Source organism: Astatotilapia calliptera, chromosome 8 (genome assembly GCF_900246225.1).
Source record: "Astatotilapia calliptera chromosome 8, fAstCal1.2, whole genome shotgun sequence".
Lineage (NCBI taxonomy): Eukaryota > Metazoa > Chordata > Actinopteri > Cichliformes > Cichlidae > Astatotilapia > Astatotilapia calliptera.
The window spans coordinates 6,775,529-6,795,368 of NC_039309.1; the positions used below are offsets into that span (position 1 = coordinate 6,775,529).

The 19,840-nt window shown below is 40.8% G+C and overlaps 1 protein-coding gene across 3 annotated transcripts in view; it reads left to right on the forward strand.

The window, feature by feature from the left end:
* The first annotated feature begins 315 nt into the window (after nt 1-315).
* wnk4a (WNK lysine deficient protein kinase 4a) overlaps nt 316-19,840 on the forward strand; it is a 50,450-nt gene continuing 30,925 nt past the window's right edge. The window contains exons 1-3 of one of the 3 annotated variants that reach the window (XM_026178189.1): nt 316-897; nt 1,157-1,798; nt 19,598-19,770. In XM_026178189.1, coding sequence (XP_026033974.1) covers nt 1,184-1,798; nt 19,598-19,770 — 788 coding nt within the window. In that variant the 5' untranslated portion in view covers nt 316-897; nt 1,157-1,183. Of the gene's footprint in view, nt 898-1,156; nt 1,799-7,530; nt 8,154-19,597; nt 19,771-19,840 lie in introns of those variants that run through there. The other 2 variants (XM_026178188.1, XM_026178190.1) reach the window with 2 other exon arrangements.

The window sequence follows — 19,840 nt, forward strand, 5'->3', positions numbered from 1 at the left end:
AGTGCAGACTGAAACTGCAGCAATGATGATGTTTTGATCTCCTTGCTGCAGCTGTATTAAAGTACTGCATACTGACATCATGTGCTGTGTATTCCCGCCTGTGGAGGGATGATACAGCTCCAGAGAATTGTGCATGTCTTTGTGGATAAAACCTTGTATGTTCTCTTGTGGGGCAGGTGGGGCCCAGTGTGGCCTTGGCTGATAATGGTGTACTGTTTCACGAGCAGCAGCCCCCCCCCCCCCCTGTAGGCCAGGCGCGGGTGCGCATCCTCCACCTTTGGGCAGCATATCGCTTTCCACAAATGAGGACAGCCTTGGCTCATAAAATGACTCATTGTTTTTATCTAATTTCAGAGGAAACTGAGGAGGAGTTCTTTTGATCAGCGGGGGGCCAGTTGAAAGTGTGGACATTCTGTTCGCCAGCAAGCTTAAAGTCAACCAGCTGAAGAACCTGATCGCCAAATTAATACAAAGTGTCATAAAAGGCAGCTTATGGATTGTTTCTCAAAAATTTAGAGTCACTCCCACAGTTGAGTTTTGAAGATATTCTTTTAATCGGATAAAACAAATCAAAACTTAATAACACTTGCGGTTCAAAATGATAAATTACCAAACACTCATCTTATTATAATTACTCCCTCTGGATTGCCCTATTGGCGCGTGAAAGCTGCGAGGGGGCGGAGTTGGAAGCGCGCACTGGGAGCGCACAGGACGAACTGCCCTCCGGAGCTTTGTTGATATTGGCAGTTCAGACCTTTCGCAGTAGGTTATGGCAAAAGCTTTCAGAAAGACAAGAAGAAGAAGACGAGAGGACCACACGAATCACTTGAAAGAAACTATGCATTAATGTGCGTGGAGCGTTCAAGTGACATGTTTTTTACGCAGTGAATGTGCTGAGTAAGTGTATTTTCCTCACTTTTCTGTTTTTTTACACGCTTTATCTGTCATATACTTCTAAGGCTGGTTACCACTACAGGCACTACAGTAGTTTACACGTTTCTGACTATCGTCTCTAATCTTGTTTTCCTTAGATATGGCTGTTATTCAGTCTCCAGTCTTTTGTTTTAAAGCCACTGACTTAACTGACATCATGGAAAAGTAACCTCAAATATAAAGTAACGGTGCTCTGCTGTCCTACTGTTATTTCCATATTTAGGCTCCAAATCAGGTTGAACCTGCCACAATGTCTCATGCACAAGTAGAGATACCAGGACGCGGGTTCCCGGGGCTCTCCGTGGATATGACCGACGACTGTTTGTCCCGAGTCCCATCCGTGCTGAGGACGCACGGGCTGGGCGCACGGAGGAACTCCTACGGCCTGCAGAAAATTAGTATGGACATTGATTCTCCCCTATACAGCGGTGTACTTTCCAAAGCCTTATCGTGGTCGGCAGAAAATATTCTCTCTCTGCCCGAGTCCAGAGCAGAGGAAGAAAAAACAGACGACACCCCGCCGTCCGCGTCTCCGGTTTCCAGCTCCAGCACGTGCCGCCAGGACCCCGACGCCGGGTCCGTCGGTGGCAACTGGAAACCTGTTGCCAGATCCACTCCTCAAGATCCCAGCTCGGACTCTGAAAACGAACTTCATAATAAACAGCAAAAGATTCTGTCTCGCATCACGTTTGACACTCAGTGGGAGCAGGAAGAAAAGGAGGACGTGGAGACTAAAGCGGTGGCAACATCTCCTGATGGAAGATATCTCAAATTCAACATAGAGATTGGAAGGGGGTCTTTCAAGACGGTCTATAAAGGGCTGGACACAGAGACTACAGTGGAGGTGGCATGGTGTGAGCTACAGGTAGGATGCACACTGGGTCTGTTCACAGCATATTCCCATCTATGTACAACTTCACACAAACGATGCATTGGTTTCCAGGACTTTTAAATCTACCTTTCCTAAAATGAACACTAGGCCAAGTGTGTAAGCTGATGCTTTTCTTGATTTCCTGGCCCACTTGCTGCTCTAATTCCTCCCTCAGGGCATCAGGGTTGATGTCAGGCAGCTAATCTACTGTATATTATTCCCCACTGACCTTGAGTTAGTTGTGTCAGGCACTTGGATGGTAAGGCAGGTCATCCTGTTAGCAGTCAGCTCCAAGCTGAGCTACAGTACTCTGCTTGTCATGAATCCCCTCTAATCTGTTTTCATTAACAACCAGTGACACTGGGGCTCTCTGAAGGCCTCACGTGACAGCTAAGAACATCTGAAAGGTAATAGATCAAGTTTTTAGGAACATACCATCAGTGGTTGTGTTAAAAAGTAAATGTGATGTGGGGCTTGTGAGATGAAGTTCTGCTTGGTGGTCTGGCCTTGCAGGGCATAATGCCCACGTGTATCATGTAAACATAAAGTAAGGCAGACGACTGAAGAGGCAGGCTTCAGTAAAACTGTAGAAGTGTCAGTACTTTTTATGCCATAGCATTTGGCGCACAGCCTTGAAACAGCCTGGGCAACAGCTGACACTTCTCTTGCTTACATGGTTTGATAGCACAGTTGTGGATTTAAAGATTAAAACTGTAAGTCCACTCTTAACATTTGCAGTTGTGTGTGTGTGTGTGTGTGTGTGTGTGAGAGAGAGACGTGGATGGGTGTCAGTAACTGGCAGCCACATGAGCTTTGAAGCTGTGTCCTCATAGCCTTTAAATGTCAAATTAAACCATGTGACAAGGATATTGCACTATATACATGCTGGCAATGTTTACTTTTGTTTTGATTCAAACACACTGGAAGTTTTTTTTTTTTTTAAGATACATCTTCATTTAAAAGCACTCTTTACTGAATTAAAAAAAATGCACAGAGCTACTTTTTGTTGTGCAGTTATTTTCTACAGAAGCCATCGGAGTGCAGATAATAAGAGAATGTATGGGCATGAAGGGAATCTGCCCTTAAGGCTCAAGCTCTAGCACCTTCTGCCTCAGAGCCCACCTGTCTGTCAAGTCACACAACAGGTATCTGTTAACAGGAAGCAGATGGAGAGTCACACAGGCTCCTGCTTGGGGCACAGATGACCCAGTACCTGCATCATGCAACACAGGCACTGATGTTTCACATGTTTGAGTCAAATAAACGCATTGGTCCATTGGGGTACTTTGTGGTCAGACATAACCCTGATTTTACCTTCTGTGGAGTGAAAAGTACAGCAATCTTTTTTTGTGGCTCTGTGTTGGAAACAAGCATGCTATTTCATCTCTTTACTTGAGACATGAGTCCAGTTAAGCTCCTTAATCACTCCGAATAAGCTTAAAGGTGACCACTGTTGATATGGTTACTGCTGTGATAATTTAACCTCAAAGAGACGGACTCAGATTCAGTTCCATTTCTTAAGTGAAATCACCACCCCGTCCACCTTTTGATGCTTAAGTGAAACTCAAAAGCTGAGTGTTGGTGGCTAAACAGAGATCGCTCCTGTAATGTTGATGGAGCAGCAGTGGAAGGTGCGTCACTGCAACTCAGGTAGAAATGCCTTAAGCTCTTTTAACTATGTATTACAGAGCCTGAGCTCTAATCTGCCGGATGTTCTAAGCTGTTCAGAATACAGAACAGGTTTTAAAGCACATCTAGTTATAGAGATCAGAACTTCAATTCATCATAATTGTCACTGTGACACAGAGAGGTGTTCTTTTGTGAATGGTTGGGCTGCATTGTTATGCTGAATGCATTGCAGTCTGGGCGGCGTCTACAGGGAGGCATTGTGCGATCACGTAAAAGGTAAAGAAAACATGCCGAACCCTCTGTGACATGAGACATTAAAGCCACTGAAAACTTTTGTGTGCTGTCTCTCTTCATAAACCAAATGAAGGCTTGTACTAATACAGAGAAAAGTAGTCCCTCACTAGAATCAAAGCTTCCTTAAGCTTACAAAACCCCTGAAAGATATAAACGCTGTGAAATCATACACATGTCTGAGGAAGATCACTAGTTTGAGTGTGTTGGAGCTTTTCTGCTGTTTTCTTATAGACTTCTTTTTGTATCCAGCGCCAACATTGTAAGTGAGGGCTTTTAATTTCACTCTTTATTATTTAAAACATGAATGATTTATTGACATTCACAACATTACCAGCCAGTTGAAGCACAGATAAGAAACTTTCATGCAGTTCATAAAGTGTTGTCTATTTACACTTTGTGTCCAGGAAGCAAAACATCCTGGTATTTTGTTGTTTAATAGTCACGCTTATACAATTTGTTTCTTTTATATGTTAATGCAAAACATTTCTGGATCATGTGTTATCAGATTTCTTTTTAAATTCTCAAATTTCATAATTAATGCTGGGTGAGCTTCAAAAATAAGGAACTGATCAGAATCAGTACTTGATTACTTGCTCTTATGTGATCTTTGCTATTTTGGGTTTAAGATCAAGTGCAAACAGTCAGATATTGCTCATCCATATCCTTTTGTTCTTCCTAATCACATGCTGTGCTGAGTACACACACCTTATCAATGCATTTAAAACCGGATGGACATGGCAAAAATATCACTAACTGATTATATAAGTCTGCTGGCAAGCTGATAAAGTAACACCCAGTGGGTGCTGCAGAACATTTTAAAACAAACTGTACCCAAACACTTGTGCCGATTGTTTGGTTATCTTTAGACGCTCAGTTGCATCTGCCACACTTCTCACATTTTTTTTCTCTTCATCCAAATCGCCATTAAAGTCGCCCTCGTAGTTCTTGCATAAGCACTGCAAATTTTAAAAAAAACTAGTTCCACTTGTACTTTTGGTCATTTTGTGTATTTGTTAGTGTTGGTGTCACTGCACTGGTCATTCAGCCTCCAGACCTCTTAATGGCTGCATACATCTCTTACCTATGGATAAAACAAGAGTTTAAATGCTGCTTGATAATGTTGCTTTACAGGTGGCAGCTACCTAGCAACTGCTCACCCACAGGTAATTCAGGTGCCATATAGGTATTGACCGCTGAGCTTTTAAGTTAATACAGAGGACATGAAAAATTGATGAGCTGTTGTGTGGCCCTCTGTTCCTCCCATTCATATACTGTTCTTACTGCACTGCATTGAGTCAAAAGGAAGAGTTGTTGTTACTGCGTCTAAAATGCTGATCGTTGCATGGATTAATGAGCTTGGAGGTTCAGCACCTCACAAGTGACTGCAACAGCACACAGAGCTACTTAGTAACTGATAGGAATGAGTTCACTGAGGCACATATCCTTTTTGGTGATCCTTTGTAAAGGGCATATGTTGCACAATACCTGATCTTATTCAAGGGCAGCACTTTCCAGCAGTTCTCTCCAACCTTGCCCCCTCAGCGTCTCAGGCACTTTTATACGCTTGGTTCATTTTTAAACATAAACCAACACAGTTTCTGTTATCGTGCAGTGTTTTTATGAGGGCTGTTATTAATGGAAGGCTGGCCTTAGCACCCACAACCAATTAATACCAGGTCCTCAGATGCATAAATACGGGCTGAAAGACCGTTTTCTGCTGATTAAGAGAAACCAGATCTTTAAAGTTGGTGCACCCTGGAGGTTTTATTGATGGTCACAAACTGTTTAAGAGGATTTTTTTTCCTCAGCTAATGCTTCTTCTAAAACAAATAAAACTTAATGCTGTTGAAGCATGTAGATTGGGCTGTTATTAACCATTTCTTTAGTGGTTTTTACCCATTATAAACTGGTAGTTTTCATACAGAAAACTACAGAATGCTCACACAGGCTAGCTTGTCCAGTATTTTTCCAGATATAAACAATGAATTCATTAAAACATGCACAACTAATGAATTGATATTGAAAATAACTGCCTGTTGTTTCAGTGCTTTATTCCTTTTGCCGCTAGTAAACATAGTTCCTGTGTCTAGGTGCAAAAAAAAGGAGGGTAGATTGTACATCAGCCAAGTTGTAGTAAGACCTGGAAACATTACTGAAGCAGTGAAACTGGGCTCTTGATGTAGTGTTTACGTTTTAGCTCAGAGTTTTAATACTCATATCGAAGTAGCAGATTAAATTAAAGCTGTAAAACCTTATTAATGTCTTGCTACTGTGTCCGTATAGTTATGAGGCTAAACAAAAAGGCATAAATCTAGTTTGGCACGCCCCAAGATTTCTGTTGCCCCCCCCCCCCCCTCACTCATGCTAGCCTGGGTTTCATAGTATAAGCCTGGCTGTGTAACTTTTATCTGAATGTGGCTAGTGTTCACTGACAAGCCATGGGCTTCCTATCAGCTCTACTGTAGCCAACATCAACATGGTCTTTCCTTGTAAGGCCCAAAGTGCACCCAAAATCAGCTTATCAGGGCGAGCCAATGTTCTGTGAGTAGAAAGTTAAGAAGGCGCACAGTGATAGCCTACATGTACACATGGCATAACGTCATTTTGATGTGGGGCCCGCTGTTTGTTGTTTTGTTTTTTTCCTTTACTGAGCACGTTGGTCACCTGTGAAATTTGTACTGTACTGAATGTGCACGTCTTGGTGATTGCTCTGCAAGATACAGCTTGTCTGTATCATTCAGCATACTGACAGCACTGTGCCTAGATAGCAGTGTCTCATTGGCTGCTGTTGATAACAGGTTAGTGAGGGTGGATACTGTAGCTGCAAGCAGAGGCAGCATGAGGCTCTTTGTTTAGGGGCTTTGAGCCCAGGGCCATTGGGTGTGTTTGTGTGTTTACACTGGAAACCATAGTTCTTGTGTAGGTATAAAGGTGAGCATGTGTGTTTTGTTTTTTTTTTTTTTTTCTATTTGCTTGATGGACTGGTTACTGTACCGTGGACCTGTCACTCACCTAATCCATACACAAGGAGACTGCTTATTGATGCTTTCTTAGACATAAGTTCCAGAAGTAGGACCCGCTTGATTAAATAATAGTTTAACTTTGTAATCCACAGTTATACGTTTAATCTTAGATACTAATCAAAAGTTTGGGAGTGTTAAAAGTCTTCTTATTCATCAAAGAAAATCATATTAAATATTGTCTAATACAGAAGAAACTGATCAGAAATCTTTCTTTTAAAGACTCATGTTTTCTTTTAATGGAATGGAGAGGAACCCAGGTCAGACCCACACACTGGAGAGATTACATCTCTCAGAAGGCTTGGGAACACCTCGGTGTTTCCCCCCGGAAACATTAGAGGTGGTGGGCGAAGAGAGGGAGGTCTGGGCGTCTCCTGCTCAGATTGATGCCCAATAACCCAGATCCAAAAATGGATGGATGGATGGTCACAGAAGCATCTCTTGCCTCTCTCCCAATGGCATACATTAACTAATACAAATTTAATATGTTACAATTTAATTAATCATTTTAACTGATAATTAAGGAAGCAACAAATCTAGCTAATTCACTGCCAGCGCTCCTAAAACTCAGAGTATTTTAGACTGGGACCTGTTCTGTGTTTTTGTACAACAGTTTGTACTATTCCCTTTACAAACCAGCATAATTCATCTCTGACCAGTTAATGAAGCAGTTACTTACAGTGTTTAGTGTTCAGCTGTAAGTTGGCTGTTTTTTTAAACCAGAAAAAGCTGTTTCTTCACGCTCAGTTATGCACTGCAGTCTCATATTTGTCCTTTTTATGTTGGCTAGTCTTCCAGTAGCGTGCAGGGAGTAGTACACTCAGTGGTTTTGAAATCCTCAGGTTTTTGGCAGTTTCCCACTTTAGATAAAATAATTTTTATCTTTTAGGAATCTTTTCAGTATTTATGTCAACATTCATGATAAATGAAACATAAAACTTTTCATTTATCATTTCAAGGTGTAGTAACAGAAGGGAAATCAAGCTCAAATGCACACATTACATGTGAAATGCATTCAGAGATAGGTTACACAATCTTATTGTTACCAATTACTCAGTTTTGGTAACAATGTAAACAGTAATAATCAACAATAATGCTTTTACAATAACCACAGACTCCGTAGGTTTTGATTAACACAAAGGATAATAGATAAGATTATATTAATGTCTTGAGATGTACAAAAATGATACTCTTTTCAGTTATTATATGTACCTCTGCCAGACACAGACTGGAAACACCAAGCGGAAAGAACCGATTAGAAACTGGTTTTCCGTCCTCGAGATGTAGCGATAGAGCTAGTGAAATTTACGTGCTAAAATGTGCCACTGGCAAAGGCTCTGTATCTGCTGAGTCATTGCTTTTATTATTTTTCCTGAGTGAATCAATTCTTCATGTGAGAGATTTCAGTAAGTAGTCCAGGTTTGTTTAAAGTTTTCCAACTTCCAGTAATAGTGCTCTGGTAACCCATATTTTATACAATCACTTGCTCCGCTTCACATTTTTCAAGTGCGGCTCAATGGAAAGCTTGTTTCTTGGTATTGGGTTTATCCCGTGAGATCCCTTTAAAATGACACCGGTATCTGCTCCTCTAAAGGAATCTTTTGTGTTTACAGTAATCACATTGTCTTGAGCATGAGTATATTTTCCCTCTTATCTTCTGTGCTTTGAATACATATCCGATTGTTCAGTCTGACGTCACTAGCCGTGTCTGGGTCTAAACTCCGCTGCAGGTCCATATATCAAACGATCACTATGGCATTACTGAGAGTTGAAAAACTGTCTAAAGTCTTTCATCTTTAATAAAATGATCAGCGTTCTGCTCTACCAGGTGTAACAATTGAGTTTAACATCCAGGCATCCATGAAAACGGAATTTATGACATTTAACGGAGTTAGAAGTTAGCAGGGAGTTAGCTCGCTAGCTTCTATCTAAATACAATATAGCATGTCCTGACTGCGGGGTTTTGGAAACAAATTAAAACGTACAGCTCTGCTATCACTTCCAGCATAAATGAAGACAGAAAACTAAACAGCAGTGACGTTTGTAGGGTTACTGAAGTTGGGCTAGCTGGTATATAATGATGTGCTACGTGACCGCTAGCGACACAGCTATGTTAGCTTAATATAAACAAGCTAACTTTTTTTTCCACTCAATAAAAGTTAATGTGAGTGTTGTCGGTGGTCAGGAACAAATGTAATCGCATGGCAGGATGCTGTAAAAGGACCAAACTTCAGCCAGGAGAACAACTGAGATCCATCCACATATGAGGTTAGTCATTCATATACTGCTGCATGGGCTGGGCTGTAGTTTCATCCTAAGGTTTTAAAAACTGAGCTTAAATAAATGATTAGTGGTAATAAAAGCCGAGGGAGGTCAACAGTGATCACTGACTGTTTTAGGAGCTTTTTGAGATCAAATAGAAGAAAATACATAACATTAAACATGTTAACAACACAAAAGCCATATTAAACGCAGACTACTTTAGACCCGGAAGTAGGATTCGTCGCGTCATCACTGAACAACCGGATTGATGGGCCGCAACATTAAAGCTGCTGACAGGTGAAGTCAATAATATTGATCATCTCCTTACAATGCAATGTTCTTTTGGGAAACCTTGACTTCTGCCATGCATGGGGATGATGCTTTAACATAAACCATCTAGCTAAACATTATATCCCAAGCAACCTCCCCCAACCCCTGGGACAGCTCTCCCTGACGGCTTCAACCTCACCCAGCAGGACAATATGCTCCGACCTGCCAAAGCTGCTCAGGTCAAAGAGCCTAAAGCTTAATGAATACTTCTGCACTGAATCTGCATACTGTCTCTATAGCTTCTCAGTCATCCAGGTCATTGCAGTCTTAAGCGCTTAAGTGGAAAGAAACTGGACTTCTCTTTTAGTTTTTGCAGATAGCCAACTATCATCCACCTGTAACGCAGTCTTGAGATCCGTTCTCGGGTGTTTGACTCACACTTTGACCTTTAATAACGTATTATGATAGCAAGGTGTTGGTAATATTTAACAGAATTCACACCTTGGCTCATGATGACTCAAAGTTACAGGTAGGTCAGAGGAATGCGTAGAAGGAAATATTGGTACTGAACAGGTCGATCATAGTCATTGCAAGTCTCCTTGAGGTGGCCTCTGGTTATATTTCTAGGTAGGTGCAGAGTGCAGTCTACACCTAAGGTGAGGAAGTATAACGCAGGAGTATAAATCCTGCCTAACGTGTTGGCCTCACCTCTATACAATCCAGTGTTGACATTCTATGTTTCTGTGTTCATTACCCAACATGGGTCAGAGCTCTTAAGGGAAGTTCCTACGCAATGTCAGGCAGATTGTATTAATATGTCTTGTCAGTGTATTCCAGTGATGCTCGTGTGCTTTTGTTGAACTAGATTAGAACTAGCCAGTGTGCGCCCAGATTAGCCTCTTTTTTTTTTTTTTTTTTTTTTTTTTTGTAGCTGCATATCGAAACTGGTCCCAAGTTAATTTGTATCACTTTTAAAGTGTCTCCGCATGACACTGTGCAGCAACTGCAATTATGCAGGTTAACTGCATGAGATACTGTGTAACATGGGCTTGCAAAAATCTTGGTCACGATCTGTGTCAGGTGGAACGAGATCTGTTTCTTTAGATAATGTCCCATAAAGACAAAATATACTTTGTCATAACTCTGGTTGGGAATTATTCATCAGATTGATGATCATCCTGGGTGTCCTGTGATATATTTTCTGGTCCATATTTTCCTCTTCTGGCCAAAGTTCTGGTTTAAAAATGGCAGCGGGCTTGTCTCACATTACTAGGAATGCTGTTTTGCTCTAAGATACTCTTCAAATGCCACTAGTGTCCATTCCTGTTGAAAGGGATTTTCTGTCATCCACCACCAAGTGCTTGCTCATAGGAGGAACACCTGGTCTCTGGGGATCTCTCATTAATATTTGTAAGGTCTTTCTTTACCTTAAATATAAACACAACAATAATTTCTGTAATCTTTTTCTGAACTTTTTGGCTGTTTCAGTACAAACTTTATCTCACGATTATTAACATTTGCCAAAGATATAATAAGAACAGTATACAGGGGCTTTCAGAAAAATAAACCCAGCAGTAGCTCCACTCTGGAAAATGTCTTTCCTTCTCGATATTTTCAGTATTGACAGTGTTTCAGTTTACAGCCGTTCCTTTGGTGGTGAATTTAGTCACCCTCCAGCTTGGGCCCCAAAGAGGCCTGGGTCTTGCTTCCTAAACAAACTAAAGACCTCAAGCTTTAAAAGCTGTTGGGGCTCCGAGGCCACAGTTGGTAAGGGAAAGAGGCTGCTTCACGAGGTCACCCCTTGGCGTTTCTGAACTGACCGTGTGTCTTTGAGTGTGCAGGACTGAGGTGTCAGGGGTGTAAATGTGCCCTAAGTTGTTACGTGAGGTTTGGCATGAATTGGCCAATGTGGTGTACAGTAATGGCTCTCTCTGTCTTAGAGCCTGGCACCTTTCAATACTGATCAGCAAACACTGTAATTTGTTTTCTCAATCCCCCTCCTCCAAATGGAACTGGTAGTGCTATTTTAAATCCCATTTATCTCTAAGCTATGTGGGTTTCTAAAGTTGGTGCTCACATTCAGGCTTAGGTATGAGTGTGTTGGACACAGTTGAACAGCTAGTCAAGGATTCATAAATCTTTCATACTGTTAGCTTCCCGTTATACGGCACCACTTGCATACCGTCACTTTGTAAACTGTATCCGGTGCTAGTTGCCAGTGGCACTTGATAGCAGACCTGTGTTTTAAGTGTAACACTATGCTTCTGAACCTCCTGCAGCCAGACTTAAAGTGGACCAAACATACCATCTGTACACAGCATGTGCTTCATATTTTGCTTCACTTTGTCAAACATTTGTCAGGTATAAGATGTCAGTAAGACATTTGGAATTTCAGGTGATATCTGAGGGTTTTTATCAGCTTTAACATCACAAAAACTAATAATAAAAAAGAAACATCCTGGGATGAAAGCACCTTTGCTCTGCTTTGCTGCACAGCCCGGGGTCATAACTTTAAAGGGCTTTACTCCAACACCCTCTCGGGTGATCTCTGTCAAATGGGTTTTCCAAGAAAGCTTAGCATATTGTCTCGCTTGGAGTTGGTGTGCGTGGAGTGTTTTTGCATTAGAGCTTTTTTTTTTTTATCCAGAGAAAATTATTCTTGATGGGTACTCCTTGTGATTGTCCTGGGGGAGTCACGTGATGCAATAAATGTCAGGTAGTGTGAATAAATCATGACCAAGGCAGGGGTAAAAATATGTGTATTAATGCTTAATGAGTTACAAAGATTTTACACAACATCCATAAGAATTACTTGGAGCTTGCCAGGTTCTGAATAATCCCTTTATCTCTTCCAGCATGACAATTGATTGTCTTCACCAAGAAAACATCAGTAGACTGTTGGGCAGCTCACACTCTGTGAAAGAGGTGCTGCATGTCCCAACCTGTTGACCCCTTAATTAATGATTTACTAACCTTTATACCTGCAGAGTTCATGCATTATTTCTAGTAGGACCTTCTACAACCTGGCAACTCGAACACCGTTTCTATGAATAAACGGTGAATGGATAATTACTCATTAATCACAGGAAATCGATTAGTCACAGCTTATAAACTCTTACAAAGTGAAATCAAACAATCTTTAAGGTAATTTTCTTGTACTTGCATCCAATATTAAGCAACTTAAGATGTCATTTTTATAATCCATGCTGAATAGTTGGGAGGAGTTGGCTTGATTAGGTTTAAACAAGGCATAGAATCGGGCAGGTTCACATAATGTTATAACAGTGTTGTCGATTTCTGTGAAAACGTTACTGTAAAAACTGGTTTAAGGAATACACCCTGGAGTAACGAGCCTTTAAAGCCTGTCAGATATGTATTGTCATGAACTTGCTGAAGCCTGTAGTGTGTCAGTTATAGCCTGGTTATAATTATTGCAAATGTTTTTGAGCAATTACTGCTGAGAGAATTCCTGTAATGAGAACCAAGGGTTTGGTGGGAACATCCAATGTGGTTGGAGCTTCACTGCATTTTAGGTATTGTGTGAAGATTATCTGCAGCATTTGATTTTCCAAATGAAGATGTGTGCAGGAGCATTTTTGGAGTTTTTTGGATGGAAATCACCAGAAATTATTTTTGTGCTTTTTAGTTTTAGCACTCATATTAAAAAGGCCAAAAGTGGAATTTGCACGCAGTCAAAAATAATGATGTAAACTTTGTTTGTCATATTTCTGTCGTCCCAAGAGGCACTAAAGCAAAGTACAGTTAAAAAGAATGATAGAAGCTGTAACTGAGAGCCTCCCTGTCATGAGATGTACTCGTACAGATAATTGTTTTTGACTGCCACAGTTGTGCGGCCAGTTGGCTTGGTTTAATCAGGTTTCAAAGCCCACAGATTCGCCTTGGCTCTTTGGAGGTAGAAGATGTATCTTTGACGGCTGTCGAGTCTACTGCAGTTTACAATAATAGCCTTAGCTGTGCAGACTGAGGAGCTGCCTGTAAACCACAATGCAAGTACACAAGTTTTAGTTACCTTTCTTAAACTCCTCAAGTACTTTAATCTGTACACCTTGCTAGTACCAGGTTGGACCTCCTTTATTTAGCCTTCAAAATTGCTTTAATTTATTGTGGCATAAATTCAACAAACATATTGATGTTATGTGGAAACATATTGGGCCATATGGACACATTAGCATCACTCAGTTCCAACCATGCCACCTTTTCTCCATACCTTGGTTGTAAAGAGTGGTTATTGGTGTTGTGTTGTGTTGTATTTGTGCTGTTCCTGTCCTATGAGTTTAAAGCAGTGTGGCCTTTCTTTTGCCACTAACTTGATATTTTCTTTTTTTCTGGCCATTCTCTTAACCCTGGGGATGACTGTGTGTGAACTCAAGTCTATTTCCTGATAAAGACTCGTGTCATTATGAACAGTACAAAAAGCTAAAAAAAAAAAAATAGAATTTGTGTGACCCATAAGTAAACCTTTTCTACTCTTTTAGTCTCGTTTGGAGTCATCGAGTTGAACTATTTGGCTTTATTTTTAAGGCAGCTCTCTTCCAGGTTGCAACCTTCAGGCATCTTGTGATCTTTCAGTGATTCAATGTTTCCTGTGGAGGACAAAGTGTTTGTTCCTTTTACACTCATCATACTATTAGACAGAACAGCTATTATATTGTGCACTGTGGCATTTCCAAACATCCTTTCCTTGCAGAGTTATTTCATCTGATAGGAGTCAGTGTCCTTCCATCTGTTTTTCTTGACCTGAGATTGCTCCGATATCAACTGAAAGGTGTTACAGCTCAAAATGATCCTCAGGTTACTGCATAAACACCAGCCAAGTTCACAAGCCATGAACATGACGTCGTTTAAGAACTACTGATCGTCCATATTCACATTTACTGTGCTGACATTTTCAAAAGTTTCTAATTGAAGTTTAAGGAACTACTTACTTACAAGCTGCCAACAGAAAATGACAGAGCCAATCAAAGATGTAACGTGCAAGGAAAAGTTCCACATCTCTGTAACTGCGTGACGCAATGCTCAGCCTAAAGGGCAAGAGGACTAACCCTTTAAAAGAAGTCTCAGAGAAGGTGCAGGATGGTACTATATATATGCAGAGCAGTTTCTAGAAGACTGACGTTTTAATGAGTTACTAAAAGCAAACACCAGATAGGTTAAGAGATGTCAAGAATAACAAAGTCAACAGGCGATAAAATATCTCCCAGCTTGCAAACAAACATAGCCTTGTAGTAGAGGTCGAATCGACCAAGTCGGTATCCTATAAACCAAATCCAACCAATAAGGTGAACTCAATTCGGCTCAGTAATTTTTTTGTTTTTGTTTTAATCTCTCCAAAAACTGCTACTGGTAATAGTATATGTTACACTTGGGTCTTAATTGTGACCACTTGGGGAAATTAATTGCCCACCGCTGCTATAAACAGTGTCACCACATGTAAAAGTCGTTTTTCCAACTATAAAGTGAAATGCATAAAATTTTATAAGATAACAGTATCAGTGTCAAAATTAACCCTAAAATGCAATATGATGTTGAAAGTGTCTGAGCAGCACTGGCAAAGACTTTATGACAGGCTGCTTTTCATGATTAAAACACATAAGAGATAGTGTAATCCTGTATCTAATTAGCGGGCGCCACAAGTCGATTCAGCCTCTCAGAAGGAGAGCAGCAGTCAGAGGCTGGTTTGACTCCCCAATCCTTATGAGATTAATGGCTAACCTCCCTCTGCCTGCTCCATTTACAGACCATGTCAGGTTTTCTTGGAAAGAGCACACTGCTGCTTCAGTTCTCACCTGCAAACATCTAAATGTGACCCTGTGCCAGTGCAGGTGCCTACGTGCGTGTTTATACAAACTGTATGTCAGTCAAGGGGAGGGCATGTCAGTTTCAGTGCTGTGAGGTCAGACTTTTTTTCCCACGTTGCCTTTGACCTCAATCCTCACTTTTGGCAAGTCTGTCATCACGGTCTCCGATGGACACTAGTTTGTTAATTCTGCAACTGCGCAGGTTCTCCTCCTGTCGTTAAAGGGTCAAGACAAACTCTGGTTTTTATCTGCTGGGCTCCTCACTGTCAGCGTCACAGGACACAGGAGTTATTGCCTGTTAGCGTCACTTTAAATAATAACTTAATGACAGGAAGAGGAGGGAAAACTTGCCTTAGTCCCAAAGCGGGTTTACACAGAGTTTAAGATAAGATAGGATACACATTATTTGTCCCAGAGTTGGGAAATTCCTTTGTTACCGCAGTTTAAATTGACTTAACCACAACAAATATAAAATAAAGAGTATGTTGCTCAATAAAATTGAATACAATATGATCAAAATATTACATCAATAAGGTGAACTACTGTTATAGCTACTACTATTCTTATTATTCAACAACTGAACTTTTCTACTAATAATCAGTTGATCTTTCCCTTCTTTTAACTGATGAGTTATTTGTTTGGTTTACAAATTTAAATAGTTAGCGCTAGAAAATCGCAGATTGCAATTTGTTCTTGCGCCAACATATTAAAACCCAAATTCTTCCAGTTAAACTTTAATTTCTTGACAGAAAACAACAAAAAAATCATGTTAAAATATAGAGCTAGCAATTATTTGGCAAGAGATTATGTTTAACTTATGAAACAACATGGAACTTTTCATGCATGGCTAAAGCCTGCTAGTACTGGAGCTAATGGAGGAAAGCAATTGTGCACAAACTAGCAGCCGTTTAGCTGAGGGTGCAGCAGTTGATGCTATCTTGCAGTGTTTAATGAAGGAATAAACCACAAGGGAATGGAACTAACATACTGTTAGCATGGCTTTTTATACAAAAAATGTTATCCAAATTTTATCTAAAATATGTTAAAATTTAAAAACAAAATGAATCATTTTGTTTTTCTTTTTGGGAAGTCGAAAGCTAGACTTCTATTTAAGCGTGCTGATTGGTTGCTTAAGGACGAGACACGCCCTCAATGTCACTCATTTCCAAACAATAATTACATGTTAGAATCATACGTAAATTACAGTTAAAATGTGTACAAGCAGCTGGCTTGTCTGAAGACTCAAAAGACCCCTGAACCGTTTGATCTTTGACATTAAATCACTATTTTTAAGTCTTAATGAATACAATGTGGCATATATTGGACAAAGGAAGATGTCTAGAAAGAGGGTGACTATGTAGCTGCCAGGCAGGGAGAAAAGACGATGTCCACAGAGGAGATTCATGGATGGAGTAAAGGAGGACATACAGAGGGTTGGTGTGACACATCATCTGCTGTGGTGACCCCTAAAGGGAGCAGCTGAAGAGCAGCAGTTCAAGAAGATTAATCATGCAGCATTTAAAACCAGTGGGTGATGTTAGAATCCATTGTTTACTACAGGGTTTGGTAATGACTTACTGCATTACCTAATTAAAAGTAACCATTATTATTACACTGTGCCTAAAGGTCTGTCATTGAATAATCACAAAATAAACTCCTGGCTGATATAGAATTATATTTTTGCAGGAGAAATGAACTGAAAAGTCAGTTGAAACCTTTAAGACGCATTCCTGCAGGCTATACGTAGTGAGACTGAATTCTTTCTTCTTCTTCTTTTTTTTGCTTGCCCTACTTTTCACTCTGCATTTAGTTAAGATTCCTGCGGATGCTGCAGTCCATCTGCATTGACTGGATGTTCCCCAACTCGCGTACATACTTTCTGCGTCTGTTTAAATGCACACAGTTCATTCCTGTACTAAGACAGAGTATGCACTGCACACCACCTGGTTTGGTGCAAATGTTGTCTGACATGCTGTGTCCATGTCCCTGTTCTCATAATAGGGGCGCTGACAGGGACTTCTTAATACCCCTGCCTCCTCTACCATCAACACTGCTTATATAACTCCACTTATGTGGCTCTGAACTGAAGTATTTCCAACCCCAACCATTGCAGACCCCCAACTTAACACACACACACCTCTGAGTGGCTAAGAATAAATCATCTAGCTGGAAGAGGCTGCAGTAGAAGACAAGCTTTTGCAGAGGCATGCTCACACACCTCTGACTCTGAGGTTGTTTTATTGATATACCCACTTGTCCTTTCAAAATGGAGATTATTTGTTTTTGTTGTTGCTCCCCCCTGCATCGCTTTCTCTGGTGTTATGCAACCTATGTTGGCCTCGATTCTCAGAGAGGGGAGGTGGAAGAAAGAGAGAGTGAGAGGTTTGGGACAGATGCAGGCCTGCTAATATACCATGGAAAAGTTGGATAGAGGCCTTGCAGAATGGGGGTATCTTCTTTAGGAAATGCCAGAGGGCAGGGCTTATAACTAAAACGGGCTACAGTTGTCTGTAATAATAAAATGAATATTCCTGCTTATGAAGTTATACTCTGATCAAACAGCCGCTGCCCTAATGAGAAAACGGTCGGAGTAAAACCAAAACATAATGGAACATGATCAGTTTTCAATTCCTCTGTTAGTCACAGCTTAAGTGAATGTCTTTACTGGGAGGAGGTGTTGTTAAGTCACCCTGAAATTGGCCAGTATCAACAACAGTGTAATTAGATGATTAATGCAGCTCATAATTTGCTTTTCTTGTCTCCATCTGCAGCTAATTTCCCCCCCAATAATGTTCAGTTATTGGCTTTTTAAATGAACAATGGTTGCTTTAAATAGAGGACAGGTTTGGATGAGTCACATGAAGTAATCACCCATTATCGGTGCCGCTTAGTTTGGCAGCTCACATTTTTCTGAACGCTGTATTTCACAGTTGCTACTGCAAGATTTTGGTTTTCCAAGAAGGCCTGCATTTTATGCTGTTGTCATTTGCAGCCGTGCCATCTTGCTTGCCAAGCTGTAGTAAATCTTGTGGTTTTGGGGGCGTCCGGGACTCCAAGTGGCTAGACTGCGTGCCACAAGTTGCCCCGCCTCTGTCCTGCAAACAGCTTTCATTTCTTTGCACAGGTGACTCTCTGCAGGAGAGTTATCTGATGTTGTCATCTTAGATGCATAAATATCCAGATGCACATCAAACCGTACACTCATTGACTCGCCCTGGCTCATGCAAGCTGCAAACATGCCATAATTTGTATCATGTTGCATATTTTCCCTTATTTTCAGAGCACATAATCCCATTACGGCTCTAATCCTCAGTGTCCATAAAGCTAATTTAAGTGTAGCCATCAAAAATTAGCTTAAAATTGAAGTGACTTACTCTTATTTGCTTAATAGCTTTTTTGAATGCAGTTCTAACTATTCCTTTTGACCCTTACGCCAAGATGTTTTTCTTTTATGCAAAGCTTTTAGTGTTTCTGACAGAGCTCTTTATATATGAGGAATAAGCTGCAGCCTGTCCTCACATCATAAACTGATCACTGTTGACCTAAAAGTAATTCACTTGGTCAGAGGTCTCCTTTGTGTTTCGCCTTTGAGCTCAGTGCCACATACTCGGGCTGCTGGTGTAATATGACAGTTTGACAGGTGACTGACGCAGGTAAGAGTAGCGTTTCGTTGTGTGACATCAGACTGTGCAGTTCTTCAGACAGTCTGCCTCCTGTGTTGATAGCTCAGCATTAGCCTCGCTGGGAAAACGTCGAGAGGAGGGAGACAGCAGTGGTCAAGCTGATTGTAAGCATAAACACATGTAGAGCTTTTTTTTTTTTTTCCCCAGAAATCTACCTCAATACAGAATTCATGGTCCTGAAGTCTCTTGGGAGTTTTCCACCAACCGCCCACCGCAGGCAGAGTTACTCCACCAGTCGCTAAATTGGGCCATTCATCCAGAAGGAAGCACAAAAATGTCTTTGTTTGTCCGATGTGATTGCTGTGTTTGGTTCAGTGCAGTTTTACACAGATTTTAGAAACTTCCTCCGTAAATTTTTAAAGTCAGAGCTCCTCTCATTGGAAAATAAATGTTGTTATGCAACTGGAGGGTCACCCAGATGGATGAACCTGTGGTTTCCAATCCCACAGTGAGCTCATTAGCTAACGTAACAGTGATTTATCAGATCGCTCCCATGCATTTGTATTTGCTGTGTTTATTGCTGCCAACTTATGTAATCAAACAAAACCCTGACGAGACCAGAGCATGTGCACGTTAAAATTTTACTACAGCTACAACTCAACCATCAACACAACTGGATTTTTATGGCAAAGCAATCTTACCCCACTTAGTCATGGTTGTAAAGCTTTCAATCATTTTACATGATCGGCAGATTTTAAGTCTTTTTTTTTTTTTTTTAATGTTCATATCCTGAAGGTGGTCAACATATTGATGTCTTAAAAGTGTTTAATATTAATAAATACCTATTACGGTAACTTTTTTTTTTTTTTTACACAGACTCGCAAGTTAACCAAGGCAGAGCGTCAGCGTTTCAGCGAGGAGGTGGAGATGCTAAAAGGTCTGCAGCATCCGAACATTGTGCGCTTCCACGACTCCTGGAAGTCGACAATGAAGGGCCATAAGTGCATCATCCTGGTGACTGAACTCATGACCTCAGGCACGCTCAAGACGTGAGTCCCTGTGTCCAGTTCCACTTTTGAATTAAACTGCAGATTTGCATGTGTATATGCATATAAAAGA